The 13,275-nt window shown below is 41.7% G+C and overlaps 1 protein-coding gene and 1 long non-coding RNA gene across 2 annotated transcripts in view; one reads left to right on the plus strand and one right to left on the minus strand.

The window, feature by feature from the left end:
* The window catches only part of adgrv1 (adhesion G protein-coupled receptor V1), a 150,895-nt gene that overhangs the window by 117,532 nt on the left and 20,088 nt on the right, over window positions 1-13,275 (minus strand). Inside the window, 16 exon segments of the mRNA XM_032516956.1 lie at window positions 674-934; window positions 1,054-1,177; window positions 1,273-1,436; window positions 2,922-3,032; window positions 3,035-3,072; window positions 3,074-3,099; window positions 3,345-3,524; window positions 4,413-4,539; window positions 5,577-5,800; window positions 6,293-6,469; window positions 7,163-7,489; window positions 9,276-9,546; window positions 9,889-10,226; window positions 10,384-10,614; window positions 11,340-11,453; window positions 11,569-11,673. Of these exon segments, the coding sequence (XP_032372847.1) occupies window positions 674-934; window positions 1,054-1,177; window positions 1,273-1,436; window positions 2,922-3,032; window positions 3,035-3,072; window positions 3,074-3,099; window positions 3,345-3,524; window positions 4,413-4,539; window positions 5,577-5,800; window positions 6,293-6,469; window positions 7,163-7,489; window positions 9,276-9,546; window positions 9,889-10,226; window positions 10,384-10,614; window positions 11,340-11,453; window positions 11,569-11,673 (2,818 nt within the window).
* Window positions 1,704-13,275, plus strand: part of LOC116690243 (uncharacterized) — a 19,066-nt gene continuing 7,494 nt past the window's right edge. Inside the window, exons 1-2 of the long non-coding RNA XR_004332205.1 lie at window positions 1,704-1,807; window positions 11,254-11,260. This is a non-coding gene — a long non-coding RNA (uncharacterized LOC116690243). The remainder of the gene's footprint in view (window positions 1,808-11,253; window positions 11,261-13,275) is intronic.

Consider the following 13,275-nt stretch of genomic DNA (forward strand, 5'->3'; position numbering starts at 1 on the left):
CAATATTCCAAAATGTATTTTTTCCACAAAAAAAACAATTTGCCATTGTTATGTCTTTAGTAATGACTATGTAGAAGCAGGCTATAACCGGACACCACAGTGGAGGAGGAATCACTGCACATGGGTAGGCAATTGTAACGACATTTTGAACTTGTTTAAAGGCTAAAAACACGTTTAAAACTTGCCCTGTCTGTTGGGTGCTAACTAACAGGAGGATAACACGGTGTTGGCAACATTGATTGTTTTTGTGTTTCTTGCTACTGACAGCACTCCAAATTTCCAAACAACAGAGCTGCGTGTTGAAATCGAGAATGAAGTCTTCTAGTTGGCCAGTGGTACTACACTAGCAATATTACAGCTCAGTTTTCCAAACATTAACGCTGGTTATGTGTGCAGCATTTCACTTGATGTTGCTCAAAAAGAATTCAGAATCTCAACACAAGAAACCTGTCCAAAAACGGCATTGACAGGAAAGAGATGGAGAAGAAAGAGGCAGAGGACAAAAAGGTGAAAATAGCTGGAGCAGTGCGAGCGGGGCATTAAGGCCACTGTAAGGCACATCCTCTTTTTAGGGGCATAAAGCCAAACTTAGAAGGGCACGGCAGCAAGAACCCTCATGAAATTCTTGCCCTGCACCCCTGTGCTATCTATTTAAAAGATAGCCCATACTCACCAGTAGCATTGTAGAGAACAATGTAAAAGGGTTCATCAGTCTCCGGTATGTTGTCATCTTCCACAGCCACAGAGATGTTTTTCATCCATTCACCCACGTCATACACCAACAGCGTGCCATTACTCAGCAAGGTGAGGTCGCCTGGTGATGCCTTGCCGTACTCAACACGGTACATCACCGTGGCAACAAAGTCCGCCCGCCCTGCCCTCAAAACAGTGAAGTTGGCCACGCCTCCTTCCTGAAGCCGCATGACCACCGGTTCTAAGGAGAGGGCGCGGCGAGGGAGGAGAGACCAAAAAAAAGGAGTCAATGACTGTATCTATAATCTTTATCAATATATGATAGTCTTTCAAAGGATCCTCCATAAACAGTATCCTTACCAGAAAAGTAAATGGGGTCATCATTCTTATTAATCTGTAAACTGGCATTGAGTATGTTTCCCAGTCTTGCACCACCTGTCGCATTAAACACTGTGATGGTGAAATTCTCCATGTCCTCTGGGATCTTAAATAAAAAAATAAAAAAATTCAAATTGAGACAAGGAAATGTGACTCAATTTTGAACTGCATGCATTTTTAAGGTTTAGCTTTTCATTTTACCTCATCGGGTACAGAGAAGAGAGTGAGGTTTTTGAGGTACTCCCCTTCCATGAAGGTGATGGTTCCCTTGAGGGGAATGACATCTCTGGACAGGGCTGGCTCCAACACCCAGGAAACTGACACTTCTCCAAAGAGACCCCTGTTCCTCACTACAGGGTACACCGCTGAATGTAATTTAGAAGAGACAGAAAAGATCCATTCAGACATTAAAACCTTACTGAAATGTATTATATTTTTGCACTTTACTAATCAAATGATTTTGATATACAGCACAATAATAATGTATTTTTCTGGCTCACAGCTAAACTTTTAACTTTCTGTTGCGTATGCTGGGAGCAAACCCCAGTGATACACTAGAGCAATGGTTTTCCACCTTTTTGAGTTGCGACCCCCCCCAAAATAATTAGGTTGTTGTTTGCAGACCTCCCATCCCCCTCTACGACGAGAGAATGAGAGCTGAAAACTGGTACAAACAGCTGTTTTTACACACTTCCTCTTGCTGATTTTGAGTGATTTTTATGAATGCTCTGATTTAGTTTTAGTTTTAGCAGCTAGCATCTAGCCTTGTCCAGTGTGCTGCCGGCTCTGTGGATATTTTCCCAACCCCAGGTTGAGAACCACTGGGCTAGAGGCTCCTGCACAATGCCTGCGTGGCGTGAGCGTGTCAGCTGCATGGCGTGTCCGTTTTTATTTTGGCTCCCGTGTTAACAGGTTAGGGTTTGCACACTGCCTGCGTGACACACATGTCTCGGAACACAAAAAAACGAACACACGTGCATGCTAGAAATAGGACCGATGTCTATTTTTCTTGCAATACGCAAGCGTGTTGTAAGCTTTTCCAGGGAAAAGAGAACCCAGAAAGATGTTTATATGTCATTTTGACATGAACACATTTAATACATGACATCTGTTGTACTCCATTTAAAATTGTATTTCAACTGGATTGTGATAAAACAATAACATGGACTTTAATATAAAAATATAATAATATAATAAAAATATACTGTATATATTCAAAATATGTGCAAACAAATTTACAATCAAAAATATTGACAATATAAAGTTGAAGAACACGCTATTATTTAATTTTATCAATGGGAAAGCATACATGTGTACAGACAAGGCTAGCTAGCAGCGGCGCTGTGTCAGACAAATTTCTGGTGCGAGGACCTAGGAAAAGGCCACACAGCCGCCACGCAACAGAAACGCCACGCAGCCGCCACACAGCCGCCACGCAACAGAAACGCCACGCAGCCGCCACACAGCCGCTACGCAACAGAAACGCCACGCAGCCGCCACACAGCCGCCACGCAACAGAAACGCCACGCTCACGCCACGCAGGCAGTGTGCAGGAGCCCTTAAAGAAAGCTTATCCTGGTTCTTAGGATCAGACTGAATATCCTACTGCATCATCACGGTGTGGGGGCCAAACCTCCTTTTCTAAAAGTTAACCAAAGTACTTATTTATCTGCATTAACACATTCTCATGCATTACACATACATGGTACATTTAAAATACAACTTTGAGTCCTAGTCATTCCCCATTCTGTGTTTCACTCCAATTAGGTCTATTTAAGGTCTCAATGAGATACCAATTGACATGGAAAAGTATCCCTATTATCTAAAGGACTGTTTCAGTTACTAAGTACCCCGGTGCATCACGTCCCCTTTGCTCTCATTGATGGCCACAGTCAGTCCTGGTTGGACGAACTCAATGACCCCAAAAGGGTCGTCGTTCTTCCGCACTGTGATGTTGACCCCCTGTGGTTGCCAAGGCGACTGGGTGGAGTGCTGTGGCTATAAGTATACAGAGAAAGTCTCGTCCAGCTGTATGCACAAACGCGCGCACCAAAACACACACACACACACACACACACACACACACACACACACACACACACACACACACACACACACACAGTTTATTTAGCATTAAAAACAGGTTTAAAGCATAATTCCTACTGTAAGTAATGGAAGATTTCTTTCATTAGCTTAACAAAAATTGACTGGGAGGACTTGATTTGGTAGGGACTTAAATAGTTATACAAACTTGAAATTGACCATGTTCTTACCTCAGGCACCCCATCACGCCGTGCCACCAGTGCCATAGCCACATCTCTCTCTCCTGGTAGAAACTCCATGATGCCCGTGGCGCCAATGAATTCAGTGTCATTCATGACAGCATATCGCACCAGCTGTTTCAGCAGCTGGCCCTGGGCTCTGACCACATGCAGCACCAGTGTTTCACCCTCCTACAGTAGGTACGTTTAAAGTTTATAAATCTGACCAAAACCAGCCAAAGGCCAAAATAACAATATGTTGAGTAGAGGGCCGTCAAAATTAAAGCGATAACGAGCCAAGGCAAATTCCTTTTAACGCCACTCAGTTATTTTTTTTGACACATGATAGGTGCAGGCGCGTTCTGGATCAAATCAGGAAGTGATGCAGCAGTAACATTGTGGATGGCTAAAAACAACAAACCTCCTTGTGCAGAAATTGATAAGCAAAAGGGTCTTTTAAATGGAAAGTTCAGTCTAAAAGCCCTTCCAGATTGTTCTCTCAACAAGACTAAAATGATTTGCATATACTGTTGATGTGAATCGAGTTAGGTTGAGTCTTAAAAATCATTTAAAAACTTGAAAACTATCTCTTTTAAAGTACATTTAAAAGGGATACAAAATGTGTGATTAAAATAAGGTCAGTGACTCGAGTCTATTTAGTGGTCAGTCGGAGGTTTTGACTTGCTGAATCGGAAGGTGGGTGTTGGACTCAATGACCAATCTGATTGGTGGAGTGCTAGCCCGGAAATAAAGCGGGATGAGCGTGACAAACGTGCCTCTCAAAATCAGACAAAAAACTTTTTTGCACTGACCTTTGCCGATCGGAAATCAAGACAGATTCAGCAACTGCATGGCCTATTTCTCGGGCCGCCTTGGATTTGAAATTCCGGAGAAGCCAGACCAACGTGACGCATTCATCCAATCAGCTACTGGTTTTCATTTTTTGGGCGACAAGGTTTTGAGGCACTTTTTTGACCAACTCGGTGAGGCAGTCCGACTGCCTTTTCTGCTGACGGTTGGCCGTTGGGTTAATGACTTTAGATATAATCTTACAGTTAAAGTTGTTGTTTCAAGACTTACGTTAATGACCCATGGACCTCTGGAGAATGGAGAGAACTCAAAAACTCCCCCAGGGTCATCGTTCTCCATGATGACAATCTCTCTGCTGGTGAAGCCAGCTTTCAGGATCTGGTTCTTAACATTACTCCTAGAACACATACACACAAATACACAAACAGTATTAGCAATGACCACTACTGAAACCTATCCAAGTCACTGCAACTTGAATCTTAGACTTAGATTTAGAAACTTCGTAATGCATTCCTTTGCCTTTGTATTGCCTTTGTATTGTGTGATGCTCATTCATTATTGGCTCCATATGTCTGCTGTTCAGACCACTTTTAATAACAATGTCAATCAATGCTATGCCTGCATCTTTATTACGCCACGGGGGTCTGTATGTGTGTGTATGTTGAGAAAATTTGAAAGCATCACATAACGGGTAAATTAGAGACAAAGAGATGACCGAATGAGGCACTCCAAACAAACAGCCAAGGCGCTGCATGCATACAAACACTGACATCTTTAAAGAGGAACAATCCTGGTTAAATTAAAGCGCAACACATAGAGAAGACTCTCTATTTACTCCCAACAACCACTCTCCTTTGGGTTCCTTTTTTCACACCATCAGTGAGCACCCCCCACCCCCACCCCCAACCCAGTCCCCCTCATCCCCACATCAACCAAAGACCCCAGAAATCCTGAAGTAGGCCCTTCTCTGAAAAACAAAGTCCTGATTCACGCCACACAAAAGGCCCAGGTTCATTCCACTCTCCACTTACCCAAAGTACACTATAAAGCGTGCAGTCTCCACCCTGCAGGGGGAGGAGTGAGAAGGAAAGAGAGCCGCCATTCTCATCAGAACATTGACTAACAGATGGACCCACCCCCAAACCACTACCACAAACACACACACAATTATCTCCAGAAAAACCAAAGGAGGATGAGATAGCACCCACACAGCCTTCCAATTCCACTGGATTTGTTGTTGGTTGTATAAGTTGGATCTCAAACATTACATAATATCAGCTTCACACTCTACACCCCACACCCCAAAAGGTTATTTTATTACAGCTGTGTTTATGGTCAGAACAGAAGGGCCTGATATGCCTTAATGATAATTAACTAAATGAACAATTATTATGTAGGTTAACAATAACTTTTCTTGGAGTTTAATATCCCTACCTATCCAAAGTGAGCAGCAACGTCTCGTTGACTTCTGGGATATCGTCAGCCTTGATGGTGAGGGTGATGGAAGCATCACTCTGCCCGGAGAGGAAGACCAGGGAGCCACTGAGGGGCTCCAAGTCTTTAACAGTTATATCGACAAGATTGCTTCCAATTGGCTGAAGACTCCAGAACACTACAGCCCGACCGTCTGTCCCATCGCGTCGCAGGGGAAGGGTCACCTGCAGCCCCAGACATCATTAAAATGAACCACCAATACAGACTGAATGCACGTATGGAAAATTCACTTTCTGATTAGAGTTTGCAAGGATAAGGTACGTTTTCTGATTAGCAGCATGATGGCTATAAAGTCAGTAATTAGAGACTCTTCTCAGTTAGTTACAGTGGTAAAATAGTAAACATATCTTTTTCTTTGACAGAGGTGGTAATTTATTAAATTTAGACTATGCGACAACTGAGTAGTTTTAATCAAAATTAAGATCCCTAACAATTAAACATTAGAATTTAAACAGCATAAAGTAAAAATATATACATACAGTTATATGCTGTTTACAGAAGAGGATTAGGGCCACGTGGGAAAAAAGTACTTGAGTTACAAGTTACAAGAATTACAACTTTGACTGACGACAGAACTACTGAGAGTTAAAAGAAGCAATCACAGAACTGACACTATTTGAATGTACAACTGCTAAAACATAGGGCTCATATCTTACTGTGCTGGTATTGCTGTCCTCCGGTTCATAAACCACCACTGTGGTATTACTCGTGAAGCCAATTTCCCCGTTAGCAATGTCAGGTGTTACAGTTAACGTCAGGTTCAGAGCTCCTCCAAACCTGGGGCTGTTTGAGTGAATTGGGGGGTAGATATCAAGCAGCTCCAGTGAATTCAGCTAAGGAAAATAGAGGAAAAAACTTAATAAATATAAGGCTCAAAAAGGCAGCTACAGCTCTGTCTCTATTCCCTTTCTTTTCTGTTTGTGTATGTATGTGTTTGACTGTAAGTGTGGGACGTGATTAGGGTTCTACAAAATGTGAAGGACGCTTTTTTTTTTTTAAACTAGTTGGTGTTGTTAGTTGGGACAGTTGGGCCAATCCCATAGCAACATGCCAGGTTTTGACTGCCAGTTTCAAACCGTTCACACATGCAAATGAGGCACTTAAAGTTTGGATGCCACTGATTTGGCCGTAAGTGCACACGCAAACAGAGAGAGCACATTTTTGGGCGTGCAAGCAAAATGTTGCCTGTATTACAACCTTAAAAAATATAATGTCAAAAAATGGAAAACGACAGTTCTGTGTTTAATCTGCTAATCATTTCAGCTGGACTTGTAAATTGTTGGGTAGTTTAATTTATATTGAAACATGGTATTTTATATACTACATGTGTTTTGTGAGCAAAAATCTGAACTTTTAAAGTAACTAGTAACTAAAGCTGTCAGATTAACGTAGTGGAGTAAAAAGTACAATATTCCTCTCTGAAATGCAGCAAACTAGAAGTAGAAAGAAACAGGTACCTCAAATTTGTACTTAAGTAAAGTACTTGAGTAAAAGTACTTGTTGTAGCTTGTTTCCAGTCTTGTTACCTGTATTAGGAAATGAGCTCCATTTTGCAGAAAAGCGTCATTCCTGATTGGAAGTATGACGTGGACCATCCGTTGACGGGAAAACACTACATTAACGGACCTGCTAACATTCAGAACCTGGTCACGGGCCAGTGCTGGGTCTATTGGGCCTGCAGGAATGTAGAGGGCCGTTAGCGTCACAGACACATTGCCCAGTGTACCACCGTCTCGCAGGAAATTGAGCGACAGGAAACGGCTCTCAGGTTGGCTCTGGATGCTTTGCTCTTTTGCTGGGTCAAACCCAAAACGCCCATAGACATCGTCACTGTCCTGGATGTAGAACACCATCTGGGGGCAGAGCGGAGGAAGACCAGATGAAGAGCAAGAATAAAATTAACAAATCAGCAAAAGAAAGGAGGAGTGGGCATATGTTACATTTTGACTGATGAGAGAAAGATCAAAAACACATTCCAAGCACCTTGTATGAAACACAAAACTTAGTTTGTGACAAGGAATGGGTATAGTTATGTTGATTGACTTTACATTTGCTATATATTGCCTCAAAAAGTCCCTAACAGGTTCCTGTTAGTTAGTTAGTCTGCATATTAACCCTTAACTTGCACGGCAGCTGGATTCTCGCGATATCCCAAATTCACGCGAGAAACGCGGGATCACATATCCAATGAAAATCCATCTCGTCAGGCTTAAAGTAAATGCATTTTTGTTCAAACAGCAACTTACTGCACCAAGGTGAGATGCTACTTGCCACGACGGTTCGTTCAAAACAACAATGGCGGATGTGATAAGACGGATAGTTCATCTAATCCCCTGCCAGGTATTGGCTTATAAGTGCCTTGCCCTTTTCTAACCAGTCTCCAATGACGGCTTGTCAGATATTTCTGTTTTAACAAACCACCTGGCACGCCCGGTGAAGCTCCATCAATGAAATGAATGCTTTGAAACTAATGATGATTGAAATTATAATATGTTCATATTTAAAATTAGTACAATTGGCTTTATATACCTTGCCATGGATAAGAATGGGATCTCACATTTGACAGAAGGGCCTTAGCTGCACTGCTATGAGGGAGCACCTCTGGGCTGGGTGCAATCCCCAGGGGTAGGGAGGAGGACGGTGATTGATCTTGTTTGTGTGTGTGTGTGTGTGGATAATTGTAATTAAGCCCACTTTAACCTTTGTTTGGAGAACTGTGTTGTGCATCCTCTTTTTTTGTGTTACTATATCTTAGGTCACAAGAAGAAAAAAGCAGAGGTGATGAACAGCGAGAGGAAAGAAAACAAGTGAGACTGAAAGTAGTAAAAGAGAGCCCTGCGCTAACTTTAGAGAGGCATCCTCTTTAATTAACTCTGCTAAGTCTGCTAGAGTAGTTTTTATGAGCATTTTAACTGAGGCTCATTCATTTTCCAGAAACCTACACTTGTCTGTTGCGTTGCCTGGTGTGCTTACACTAGCAGATTTACAGCTTAGTAATGTCTGTGATACAAACTTATTAATTAACGCTGATTAGCTTGTCCTATTGCAAAAGTTGTTTATTAATCCTTCAGGGAAATCTCCTGAGCCAACTCTTTCTGCACACATGGCAAACAGACCTTATAACCTCACAACCTGAGGTGGTGATCTGGTGTGTGTAATTGCGACCAAAGGTTTTGTATGCATCTCATCTCATGCCTTCAATATTAACAAGACTTAGATCTGCCCATTGCTTTCACACATGGCCAAGAGGCTTGGCCAAAGATGGGAGCTATAAAAAACCTGCCACCACTTCACCCACGCTTTCTTAAAAAAAGAACACACAGACACCACACAGAGCGCGCCTGCTGTTTCCGCTTTGTTTTGATTCAGCCACATTAAGGGAACACCCACAGAGCAAAGTGACACACTAAGGGGTCGACTTATGTAGAACGTGCCAAGTTTGCCACTCTACCTTACAGTAGGTCACACACAAACACTCACACATGCACAACACATGTACAACATCTGGAGGATATGTTCCCTAGCAAGTGCAGGCGTCTGTCTCTCTTCTTTCTTTCTGTTACAAACCACAAATCCATTATAGCAACAAAATAAATATATATTTAAAAATGGCCTATCGAAGATCTCTTCTAAACTGACCTCCATTGGTTCGTCGAGCTCCGCATTTCCAGTTACAGTTTTGGGCAGCAGCTTGAAAACAAAAGCCTCTGCTTCCTCAGGTAGATCATCTGCCGTAATGTAGATGGGAATCACAGCGGTCACGTGACCGGCAGCAAATGTCACTGTCCCTGCTGCGGGCGTCAAATCATCCGACACCGGGGAGCGGTCACTGGAGTTTCTACTGATGGACCAGTTGGCGGACACGTCGCCATAGCTGCCTCCATTTCTTACAATAATAATCCCTTCAAATCTAGGAGAGATGATAGGAGCAAACAAAGGGTGGTTAAAGACTTAATAATATTTTATGTTTTTTCTTTTTATTATCACACTCTTGCACCTATATACAGTATGGAACCCCTAAAAGAAAAGTTGTTGTTTTTTTTTTTCCTGGTGCTCAATAGAAACTTTCCGGGGCGCGCAAGATACACAAAGTATATTGAGCACAAGAGAAACTTTCTAGTGCGCACTAGAAACTTTTAGACAGTATATACAGCACACAAAAGTTGAACCATCTAATAGTATCCATTAGAAGGAAAACAACACATATGTCTTCACAGTGAGACACACTCATAAGCATTCGTAAGTTATCCACCTCTGTGTCAGGTCTTCATTGATGATGATTGGCTGAAAGACTGCGCTGCTGCTGATTGACAGGACACCATGAGGCTTATCATTGGGCTCAATGGTCACTAGCACAGCGTTGGGTGACACCAGCACAGCATCTCCCCTGAGGGTCTCCTCCAGCAAGACCAGATGGAAGGATTCCGCAATTTCTGGCACTGTGTCGTCAGTGATTTTGAACAACAGGCTCGTCTTGTAGACAAATGGAGGGAATATAACTGTTCTGACGGGCTGAAGGTCGACAAAATCCACAGCCGGCGTGGCGCTGCCAAGTCCTCCACCGCTCACCACCATGTAATCTACAGAGACCTAAAGACAGTTGAGTACAGATGGTTTATATGGATTTGTCTTATGCTTGTTTTTTCTGCATCTATATCTATATATATATATATATATATATATATATATATATATATACATACACACACACAAATGTAAATAAATAACTGTATTAAAAGAAAGGAACCTCTGTGTCAACAGAGCCGATGAGTGGACCATCCTCAGTCAACCAACCGCGGGTCATATTGAGGGCAATGACACCAGCGGACTCGGCTACTGCCATGATGGAGTGGGAGAACCGCAGTGGGCTGTCATTACGCCGGATTCTCAGCTGGACACTGCTGGCGTTGGGCCTGAGCAGGGCTCCACCTGCCACGCCCGTTAGCCTGACTGAAAACACCTCATCATCCTCTGGGATCTAGCCAACAAGCAAAGAGGGAACACATTCACATACGCAACAGCTGTACATTGCATGCAGCAGTTTCAAAACTCTAAAAAACCTGTTTGCTTTTTTTAACAGGGTTTCTACAGGTTTCACCAAGACTTTTTAAGGCCTTTTTCATACCATTATGAATGAAATTTAAAACATACTGTGTATCACAACATTAAAAAAAAGTCAGATGCCAGAGTCCAGTAACAATTCCCCGATTTCCTCATTTGCATTTTAGGACTGGTGTCTAGATTGGCTGCAATATAAGTTGCATGTTGGTCTCATTTGTATTCTTAATACAGTAAATTCTACTTGGACTAGCGAACGAAAGGACTACAACATCACAGAAAAAACAAATACATTCTAAAGAGCTGCAGGAATATTTCAATTAGCATTGGAGGTAGCATTACATGGACATAGACCTATAGACCTATAACACAATAGCGAATCGAAGACCTTTTAAGGCCTAAAATTTTGATTTTGGAAATTTGGAATTTTTGACTTTTGTAGACTTTTTAAGTCCCTGCAGAAACCCTGTTTAAACTTATGACGATTTGACCTTTAAAAATGGCCAAGCCATCAGGACAATCTGGATATTCTCTTAAAATACCACAAAAGCAGGAACAGAGCAAATGTTTATCACAAGCTAATCCACATATGGGACATATGGTCGCTTATACGGATTATCTTTAAATGAGGAGTTTGTTCTATACCTGGTCGTCCCGGATGAGAATACTGAAGTGCACTACAGCTTGTCCCACAGGAATGGTGATGCTCCCTCTGTCTGGACTGAGGTCTTCAATGGCAGGGTTTGGACCTTCAGAGATCTAACCAAGAGAAGGGGACACAGGGATGTAGACACATTGGCAGTCCTTCTTGAATACAATAAAGCCCAGTGTCTCAGGAATGTGGGTTGTTATGTACATTACATTGTCCTCTTACCTCAAAGTTCACTGTCACAGTCCCGTATGTTCCCTTTTCTCTAATTAGGGTAAAAGGCACAGAATGGTTGCTTCCTCTTAGTTCACTGACTACAATCTCTTCAGTCTGAGATGAAAAGGATGAGACAGAAATAGAACCCCAGTCAGTTTAATGATATCAATTTCAACACAGTTTCTTATTCCCAATTAGAATTAATGACATTATGAAACAAAGTCACACAAGATTGCAATAATAAACCAAAACAGAGAGTAAATGTGAGTATAAATGGGATGTAAACAGATAGTACAAGTGAGCGGAACCAAGGGAATGTTTGATTCAATTAATGAAATGACTCATTTGATTTGGAGTTGTAATTACTTTTTGTTCTCAGTTTTAATGCTGCTACTCATTTTCATAGATGCCGGTCATTACGCATTCTTGTCATTTAGATTAGTACATGCATTTCATGTTCATCTTTTATCGCATGTACTGCTTTGGTAGCAGTACTTGATGCTAATATAAGGATTGAAATTGAATTGAAAGAGACAGTTTCGTTTTTCTACATAATTCAAATCTAGTTTGCCATAGACAAAGAAATTCAGCTGAATACATATCAGGAGAAAAGAAAGCAAATGAATGCTTTACAGGAATTCATTTAGTACTCTAACATAAACACATCTCCCAAGGCCAGGAGGCCTTTATTGATTCTAAGAAAGCCAAATCATTATCCAGCATCTGAGACCATCCGGGGGTGGAAGAGCAACCAGTTACCATGGCAATGCTAAAAACATCCACCGATAAGTAAGTCCAGGGAGTGCGGTTTTATTTACCCCTGGGAACCCACAACCACTAGATGGTCACTAACCCCACAACCACAACACTGGCAATCTGCAGTAGTGGGTCCAAATAACTCAACCCCCCCAATCCTTTACTTTCTACTGCTACTTACTAACATGGCAATTGGTCACAAATGCAAGTGCATGCTTATGATGCATGGGGCACAAACTGGGAAAATGACTTGAGCAGGATTAACATATCGTAAGTCAGAAGAATTTATTATCAACAGGTGTAGTTGGGGCAGGTTTTAGTAAAAATCAATTTAGCACGTTGTATAGCCTTTAAAAGAAGAACTGGCAAGTCCCCGGTCTATTTACTCAAAGACTGGCTGCAGTTCACTATCTGTCCACAGTTTAACATTGGTTAGATGGTGTGATGGGGGGGGCGCTACCTAGCTTCTGTCAGCGCAGATCTTTATGATAACAAGAGTGAAGAAGAGGGCTGAGAAGAAGCTAGTAGCTAAGAGGGATCGTATGAGGCATTGGGACACTGACAAGAGAAAGATTAAAAATAGTAATTTTTTTAAACTGAAATTGAGTCTAGAGCAGTATGTCTCATCTGTAAACAAATACTGGCTGTTCTTAAATAGTATAATCTATGTCGTTTTTATAACACTGACTGGAATCTGTTGTTATTATAACTTAGATTTGAAATCTCTCTCAGCCGCAAAAAAACATTTATTTATTTCTAACTCTATATTAAAGTGCTGTTTTGGTTTGAGTTCACTTCACATTTGTCCTGTCTCTCCGCATTATAAAATGCAATACTGTTCAAAGTATTGTGTTCTGTGTTCCGTTATAACTGACTGTCAAACTGGATGAAAAAAGAAAGTTCTGTGGCATTCGTTGTTTGTTTCACAAAGTTTAACCTGAGCCAGACCGACAACAAAGA

The sequence above is a fragment of the Etheostoma spectabile genome, chromosome 5 (genome assembly GCF_008692095.1).
Source record: "Etheostoma spectabile isolate EspeVRDwgs_2016 chromosome 5, UIUC_Espe_1.0, whole genome shotgun sequence".
Taxonomy (NCBI): Eukaryota; Metazoa; Chordata; class Actinopteri; order Perciformes; family Percidae; genus Etheostoma; species Etheostoma spectabile.